Source organism: Emiliania huxleyi, assembly GCF_000372725.1.
Source record: "Emiliania huxleyi CCMP1516 unplaced genomic scaffold EMIHUscaffold_5, whole genome shotgun sequence".
Classification (NCBI taxonomy): Eukaryota; Haptophyta; order Isochrysidales; family Noelaerhabdaceae; genus Emiliania; species Emiliania huxleyi.
In genome coordinates, this window is record NW_005198244.1 from 458750 (window position 1) to 466912 (window position 8163).

Genomic DNA, 8163 nt, shown 5'->3' on the forward strand with positions numbered 1-8163 from the left:
GAAGGGGGGCGAGCGACGGTAGAGATCATGTGGGGCAGTAGAGGACATGGGGTCGGTGTGGGGGTGAGGCTGTGGGGGGGGGCGAGAAGGGGGGGGGGGGGGGGGGCTTTAGGCGACCAGCGACGGTAAAAATCATGTGGGAGGAGTGGATGTGGCCGCGAGCGGGGAGTGGCGGGAGAAGAGGAGGAGGGGTGGCCGGCGAAGGCGTGGCGCCTCCGAGGGCCGTACTCAGCACGCAGGCCGAGGTGACGAGGCCGCAAACAAGGACCCGCGTCACGCCCATGCGACAGAGGCACGCCTCGAGCTCCGTCCGGAAAAAGCCGTCGAACGTCGACTTGAAGACGACCGGCTCTCCCGGCCGCTCGCGTGCCCACGCCTCCGAGTCGGGCAGGATCGGGACGGTGTTGAGGCTCGGGTTCAGCCGCCTCATCGTGGCGACGTGCGGCGACCCCTCGTAGTTGGCACGAACGTGCACGATCGGCACGCCGTGCACGCGCGCCATGGCCAGCAACGCCGCGGTCCTTTGCGGGAGGTTTGGAAAAGCCGCCCGGGCCAGCCCGCAGGGGCTCAGACTCCACCAGCAGGTTTGCACGTCGACCACGATCAGCGCGGCCCGCCCGTCCGCGGTGAGCGGGGCCGGAGAAGGGTTAGGCAGGCGGAGCGCCGCCTCCATGGCCGAAGACGGCGGCCCGACGGAAGGTGCAGGCTTGTACCGGTACTGATGCAGCCGTCCTAAAAGAAGAAAAAAATTTGCCGGGCTCAAACTCGCAAAGGAATGGCTCCACCCGGGCGCGCTGCGGCCGCACGTCTACCTTCGTCATAGTGCCACGACGTGCGGCCTAGATTTAGCCCACGCGCCTCTGCTCGCAAACACTCACCCATTGAATTGTCACTGCCCGTGAGTGCGAGATAGGGCTAGCCGCAGGCAGCTAGCCTCTGAGGAGAGCGTCCATAGACACCTCACATGATCCCACACACGGTCTCGTCCGTGCCTCGCCGGCCGGCGAGATTGCTGGAGGTAGAGCAAGACTGCTCTAGCCTCGCATGTCACTTCCTGTTGTCTGTTGTTTGTTGTGCCCTTGTTTGTTCTTCTGGTGCCTTGGAGTGCTGGGGGGGGGCGACAGGGAGGATGTGGCCCTGAGTTATGTGTACGCCTACTCAGGGTGTGAGAGAGAGATTTTTTGTTTGTCAGGGTGTGTGGCAGCCAGCTGGCTGTGTGTCTTGTGAGCCTGTTTGTGTCTGTGTGTCGCTCGTGCGTGTCGTCATCATCTGTCTAGCGTCCACCCATACCGCGTTGGTGTCCAGTCCGAGCCTGGCTGTTCTTCACCTTTCTACCTACCTACCTAAAGGAAGCAGATCCGGACGTTGCCCCGGACCGTTACAACCGCGAGCGCGCCCGGTGCGTCGGTCGTGACGTCGCTCGCGAAGGGCGGGGTGGCCGGCTCCTCAGTTAGCGCCAACACCGCGAGAGCATTATTTTGTTCCGTGTCGCAATCTCAATATGGTTGGCGACATATTCAAGGCCATTCTTTCGAGATTTTGCCCTGGGGGGCCAACGGAGGCGGTCCAAGGAGCAGGCGCTTCGGCGTTCGGGTCAGCTTTGACAAGGTTTTCAGGTTTCAGATCAGTATTGACATGGCACACATCCACACGAGAGGTAGTCAGCGGCGCGTCGCGGCGCTCTCTCGCAGGCTGCTTTTGGTGGTTTCGAGCTTTGTTTTTGTTTTGGGACTATCTACGGCGTGTCACGACTGCGTAGGGGGGGCGCCCGACACCGGGCGGCTCGAGAAGCGTGTGAGGCGGGCGGGTTCCCACTCACCCCGATACGTAGAGTTTTCAGATCAAAAAGAAACACGCGAAACGGCCCCCCAACGACGAACGATCGAGGGGGTGTGTTCTTAGCTCTAGGTGGGATTTGGGGGATGCCCCACCGAGCCCAGTGCCCAAGCTCGTCGCTGAGAAAATTACCTTACCTTATATCTTATTGCAATAGCTCGTCGCTGTGGTCTCCCTCGCCCCTGCGCCCCTGCGGCCTCCGGCACTCAAGGCTAGTTCCATTTCACTCTGACACGCTAATCTTGAAAACGTCCAACGGAGCTCCGTGTTGCTCCCAGCGCCCTCCCCCGCGCTTCCTGCGGCCATGGCCGATGATACTAGTATGAGAGGTCATCTGGCTACCGCGAGCGCGACTCAACTCGCCGACGTCGTCCGATGATTGTGCCTCAAAGTCAGCCTCCGGAGGCTATCGTGGGGTCGAGCCGGCAGTAGCCGTGACATGTGGTTCCACCACCCCTCGTATGCTTTGCCTCTGACCGCCACCGTTCCCAGGCTGCCAAATGGGATGGAAAGGAAGGCTCGGCGAGCGTATAGAAGCGTGCTCGACCTCGTCGTGGCAACCTGCACGGCAGCGCTGGTAGGCGCGATGAGCGTCGTGCCACCTGACCCGAGACGGGTCGCAGGCGTCGTACCGAGCGTGTCGAGACCGTGTCCTGATGTGATCTGCACGGGTGAGTCACGTCGGCGTCAAAGGAGCGACGTGCGACCTGTCAGAGCTTGATCTCCGATCTCAGCGGCGTCGAGTCGTCTCCGGCGCGCGACAAAGGTACATCCCCAGGACGCGCAGAGGCAGCTGCGACCCAGCGGAGTGGACGGTAACGCACCGCGCCACCTGCTGTGCGTTACCGTCCACTCGGCGGGGTCGCAGCTGCCTCTGGAAGGCACCGAGATGTACCTTTTTCGCGCAATGGTCAAAATCAAGGTTTTGTAACGCGAGCTGTGCCACAGTGAAATGGAACTAGCCCAAGACTCACGATCACGCCATCCGGGCCTGCCGCGAGCCCTTGAACTCCTTGGTCGCCTGCCGCTTCTTCTTCTTCTCCTTCTTCGGCCGCCGCTCCTCCTCCTCCTCCTCCTCCTCGCCCGCGTCCGCAGCAGCCACCGCGCCGCAGTAGCGCCACGAGGCAGCGCACGTCGCCCCCCCGCCAACCACCAGCGTGCTGCCGAGGGCAGCAAAGCAAACCTCCACGGCGGCGGGCGGCGCAGCCAGCCTGGCGACGCTTCGCACTGCGGCCGCGTCCCTCGCGCGCGGCAGACGCCGCACCTGTTCACGGCTTGCGGCTGTGAAGAGACGCCGTTCGCAACACGCGACCCACCGCTGTGCGGGAGGAGGCTGAGGGCGGAGAGGGGAGGGCGATGGAGGGGAGGGCGGCGGCGAGGCGTGCGATGGCGGTGGGCAGGCGATGGCGATGCACGCGGCGGAGGCAAACGGTGGCGGCGGGGAGAGCGCACATCGTAGACCTCGACGCCACGGGGCGACTCTCCGGAGGCCGCGACTGCGAGGTGTCCCGCCATGCCGCCCCCCTCGTCGAGATGCACCTATTCACAGCTCGACGCCGTGAAGAGCCGCCGTTCACCCCGCCCCGCCCGCCCCGCACCCCGTCCCGAGGCATTACCCACGCAGCGCTGCCCTCGCAGCTCACCGACGCCGCAGGCCCCCGCTCGCCGTTGCACCGCACGTCCCAGAGCGAGACGGCGCCGTCGGAGCCGGCGGCGGCCAGGCGCCAGAACGGGCTGTAGCTGACTGGCCTCGAGGGCGCGATTGCCTCCGCCGCTGCCGGCGCCCCTGCACCCTCACCCGCTGCAGAGCCCGCGAGCCGCATCGCTCCCATGCTCGCGGCCAAGCCAGCCCCAGGCGACGCCGCGCCTCGCCAGCTGCAAGGCACCGCACCTAGCATGCGCACCACAGGGTTCGGGTACCGTGGGGTAGGGGAGGGAGGGGTTCGGGTACCGTGGGGTAGGGGAGGGTGGGGTTCGGGTACCGTGGGGTAGGGGAGGGAGGGGTTCGGGTACCGTGGGGTAGGGGAGGGTGGGGTTCGGGTACCGTGGGGTAGGGGAGGGAGGGGTTCGGGTACCGTGGGGTAGGGGAGGGTGGGTTCGGGTACCGTGGGGTAGGGGAGGGAGGGGTTCGGGTACCGTGGGGTAGGGGAGGGTGGGTTCGGGTACCGTGGGGTAGGGGAGGGTGGGTTCGGGTACCGCGGGGTAGGGGAGGGCGAGCAGCTTGGGGCGGGAGGACGGTGCAGGGCACCCCGAGCACCGCGTGTGAGGACGAGGGCGATGGGCGGTAAAGAGGGCGGCCGCACACAGCAGCACACAGCGACACACAGCGACACACAGCAGCACACAGCGACACACAGCGACACACAGCAGCACACAGCGACACACAGCGACACACAGGCCTCGAGATACGGGGAGATAGGGGGGAGATGTGGAACCCGGCTTCCGCATCTAGGCCTCGAGATGCGGGGGGTATGGGCGAGGGCTGCTCCGCATCTAGAGCACTGCACCCGCATCCGGCCAGGAGGCCTGCCCGCTCCACGCCGTGGCCGCCACCTCGACGTCGAGCAGCGCCGCCGCCCCGCCCGCCGCGCAAAACACGCCGCCCGGAGGGCCGGCGGCGAGGTGGAGCGGGCAGCCTGTTCACAGCTGGAGCCGTGAAGAGGCGCCGCTCACACAGCCACCGCAGCAGCGACGAGAAGGCGGAGCCGCCAGTGTCTCCACCGACCGGCGGGGCGGGAAAACGCGCGCGCGGCAGCGGCGCGGTCGGCCACGGCTCCACCTGGACATGCCACGGACGTGTCATGGACGTGTCGTGGGGCGGTGTGATGGACGTGTCCTGCCGTCGGCCGCCACCTGGACTAGCGATGCGGAGAGGAGGCCGTCGAGCGACGCGCAGAGAGCGAGGACAGAACCGCCGTTCGCGCCCGGCAGCAGAGCGACGCTGCGCACCCCCGCTTCCCCGCCTGCTCACACCGCCGGCCGTGACGAGGGGCTTCCCACGGCGACGCTGCGCACGCCCGCTCCCCCGCCTGCTCACACCGCCGGCCGTGACGAGGGGCTTCCCACGGCGACGCTGCGCACGCCCGCTCCCCCGCCTGCTCACACCGCCGGCCGTGACGACGGGCTTCCCACGGCGACGCTGCGCACGCCCGCTCCCCCGCCTGCTCACACCGCCGGCCGTGACGAGGGGCTTCCCACGGCGACGCTGCGCACGCCCGCTCCCCCGCCTGCTCACACCGCCGGCCGTGACGAGGGGCTTCCCACGGCGACGCTGCGCACGCCCGCTCCCCCGCCTGCTCACACCGCCGGCCGTGACGAGGGGCTTCCCACGGCGACGCTGCGCACGCCCGCTCCCCCGCCTGCTCACACCGCCGGCCGTGACGAGGGGCTTCCCACGGCGACGCTGCGCACGCCCGCTCCCCCGCCAGGCGAGCGAGAGACGCGGGGGGCGCCAAACTCGGCGTCGGTGTTGTACGCGTGCAGCGCGCCTGAGAGAAGCAGACTGCCAGCTGGGAGGGTTGTGTGACGCGAGGCCGTCCAGGAGCCAGCGGAAGGGACTGCAGCGCGCCGGCGGCATCGCCCGCCACAACGATCGGGCCGCAAGCGGCGCACGCCTAGGATGGGAGCAGGGCCCTTCATCCTTCAAGTCGAGGGCCCGCGCCGCCGCGACGCCTGGCCGCGGTCCCTCGTGCCAGGGTGTGTGCATGTGAGCATGTGAACATGTCAGTCTGATCTGGTTGCTGGTGCATGCGGTGCCGTGGTGGTGTTCGGGCGAACAACGTCCCCCTCAGGGCTTGAATGCAGGTGCGCTACGAGCCATGAGTAATACAGAGGCGTCCAGGGTCCTTTGGCAGACTACTGCAGAGGAGAAGAGAGGAGAAGGCACGCCTGAAGAGCACGCGCACGCACAGTCGGGACTCTGACTCGGCGGCCATGCACCTCACCAAGCGGGCGGCAGGCGTAGCAGGCACCGTCAGCTCGATCCGCTGCTGATGCGCCTGACGACCGCAACTGCAGGCGGTGAAGGTGGGAGGCCCTTCCATCCCGTCAGCTCGAAGCCGCTGCTTGTGCGCCGCGAGGCGCCGGCCGGTGGTAGCGCCCCAGAGGCGAACGAGCCCGCCTGAGAGGGCTGTGCCGAGATGTCGCCGAGATGTGCTGAGGTACGCCGAGATGCGCCGAGATGCGCCGAGATGCGCCGAGATGCGCCGAGATGCGCCGAGATGCGCCGAGATGCGCCCAGATGTGACGAGATGCGCCGAGATGCGCCGAGATGCGCCGAGATGCGCCGAGATGCGCCGAGATGGGCCGAGATGCGCCGAGATGGGCCGAGATGCGCCGAGATGGGCGGAGATGGGCGGAGAGCTCCTGCGTGCGTGCTCACGCCACACTCGCCAGACAGACAGACGGCCGTCATGCTCGGCAGGGGCAGCTCCTACTTGCGATTGATTCGTCGTGGTAAGTTGCGATCGATTAGCCGTCGTGCCCGGAAGCGGCAAGGCTCCTTTGGCCGGCCTGCGGCGGCGTGCCTGCGGCGGGGAGACGAGGGGCGTTCCACACGGGAGGAGTGCCATCGCATCTCGGCTGCATCTCGGCTCTTCATTGTTCATCGTTCACGACTCCTTTCTCCAGGGCGGTACAGGCTCGTCTTCCCTTCCTGCTTCACCGGCCGGCTCTCCTGTCCTTGGCTCACATCTCATCTCTCATCGGCTCAGATCTCGGCCTACATCTCGCCGCCACTCATCAAGCGAGAGCTCGCTCAGGTAGACGCGCTCGCGCTCGCTCAGCCCGTCCGCCGCAAACACCTCGCCGCCCTCGCCGCCCTCGCCGCCCTCGCCGCCCTCGCCGCCCTCGCCGCCCTCGCCGCCCTCGCCGCCCTCGCCGCCCTCGCCGCCCTCGCCAAAGATCTCGGCGTGCAGCGCGTGGACTGCCGCTGCGGCGGCCGCCGCAGCCTCCTCGCTCTCCTCCTCGCCCTCCTCCTCGGGCGCACCGACGAGCCGCGCCGCGCGGCCGTCGCGTCCTTCCCGCCAGGCGCGGCCCTTTTTCGCCGCGCCGGCTGCGGCAGCGTCGTCGGAGCCGGTGGCGCCGGCAGCAGCGCCGAGCGCCGCGTTGGGGAAGAAGAAGGCGACGATTTCGTCCTCGGTCTTTGCGCCGCTCGCGAGCTCGTCGGTGGCCCGGTCGAGATCGGCCTCGGTGGCCTTGCCTCGCGCGATCGCGTCTGCAAACAGCGCGTCGACCCGCGACTCTTTCCTGGCTCGGCCTTCCTCCCGGGCGGCTTTCTCGTACTCGGCTGCCGCCTCGAGCGCCATAGCCTCCGCCTCCGCCTCCCAGTCGTCGTCCTTTCGGTTCTTCTTCTTTGGCATCGCGCGTGTGCGTCCGGGCTGGAACGCTAGACGAAACGGCTCGCCGGCAGGTCCCGCGGCAGCACCTGGGCGGCCATCTAAAGCGCGTAAAAAAATGACGCCGCGCGAGCGACGCTCCGAGATCGCCCGAGATAGCGCGGCGCGGCCCCGAGATCGCCCGAGATAGCGCGAGATCGCCCGAGATCGCGCGGCGCGGCCCGGGGCGGGGTGGATGGGTTGGGAGCGAGGGGGCGGAAGTGCTCAGTGCGGTAGATGGTCAGCTCGAGGCGCGTGAGCCGGACTTGTGAGCCGGACCACCCCCTCTTGAAACCTGCGTTGTTGAGCCAGGACTCAACATACTCGGGCTGTCGCCGTCCCAAACTGTCACTCCCCTTTCTCCCGGCCGGGGTGGGGCGGGGCGCGCGCGGGTGGCGGCGGGTGTGCGGGATGTCTGTGGGCCCGAGAGCGATATGCCATGTCCGCCTTGCTTCTGAGCCCTGGCTGTCAGGCTGTCAGGTGCTGTCAGGTGATCTGTCGGGCTGTCGGGCAGCTGTCAGGCACTGTCAGGTGCCTCTGTCAGACCAGCTGTCAGGTGCTGTCAGTGCTGTCGGGTGCTGTCGGGTGCATGTCTGACAGGCGAGGGGTTCTGTAGCTGTCAGGTGCTGTCGGAGCTGTCGGGTGTTGCTGTCAGACGCTGTCGGAGCTGTCAGAGCTGTCAGGCTGCTGCTGCTGTCAGACGGTGGGCGGTTGCTGTCAGGTGCTGTCAGGTGGTGCTGTCGGGGTGCTGTCAGGCTCTGACACACACCAGCCACACTTATGACACTATCAAGAGGAGACCAGCAGGACTCTACTACACATACTCTAGCCTCTACTCTGAGCCCTGGCTGTCAGGCTGTCAGGTGCTGTCAGGTGATCTGTCGGGCTGTCGGGCAGCTGTCAGGCACTGTCAGGTGCCTCTGTCAGACCAGCTGTCAGGTGCTGTCAGTGC

The 8163-nt window shown here is 67.3% G+C and overlaps 2 protein-coding genes across 2 annotated transcripts in view; both read right to left on the reverse strand.

The window, feature by feature from the left end:
* The window catches only part of EMIHUDRAFT_197006 (hypothetical protein), a gene marked incomplete at both ends in the record, with an annotated part of 2346 nt that extends 1464 nt beyond the window's left edge, over positions 1–882 (reverse strand). The window contains 2 exons of the mRNA XM_005766951.1: positions 269–732; positions 813–882. Of these exons, the coding sequence (XP_005767008.1) occupies positions 269–732; positions 813–882 (534 nt within the window). The remainder of the gene's footprint in view (positions 1–268; positions 733–812) is intronic.
* A 1920-nt stretch (positions 883–2802) lies between these two features.
* Positions 2803–7265, reverse strand: EMIHUDRAFT_432514 (hypothetical protein). The gene is made up of 13 exons (XM_005766952.1): positions 6684–7265; positions 6568–6638; positions 6338–6362; positions 6202–6268; positions 5882–5956; positions 5405–5450; positions 5262–5324; positions 4690–4799; positions 4546–4615; positions 4344–4472; positions 3453–3727; positions 3289–3375; positions 2803–3100 (listed from the first exon to the last, which is right to left on the reverse strand). Exons 1-11 carry the CDS (start codon positions 7194–7196, stop codon positions 3631–3633), a joined length of 1266 nt encoding a protein of 421 aa, XP_005767009.1. The 5' UTR covers positions 7197–7265; the 3' UTR covers positions 2803–3100; positions 3289–3375; positions 3453–3630.
* Between the last annotated feature and the right edge of the window lie 898 nt (positions 7266–8163).

Excerpts from the sequence above, each read along its gene's own strand:
- EMIHUDRAFT_432514 (XM_005766952.1), bottom strand. The coding sequence starts at position 7,196 with ATGCCAAAGAAGAAGAACCGAAAGGACGACGACTGGGAGGCGGAGGCG. Across the intron at positions 6,269-6,337 it reads CCGCCGCAGGCCGGCCAAAG|GAGCTGCCCCTGCCGAGCAT; the intron begins GAGCCTTGCCGC and ends AATCGCAAGTAG. Across the intron at positions 5,957-6,201 it reads TGGCGTGAGCACGCACGCAG|GCGGGCTCGTTCGCCTCTGG; the intron begins GAGCTCTCCGCC and ends CAGCCCTCTCAG.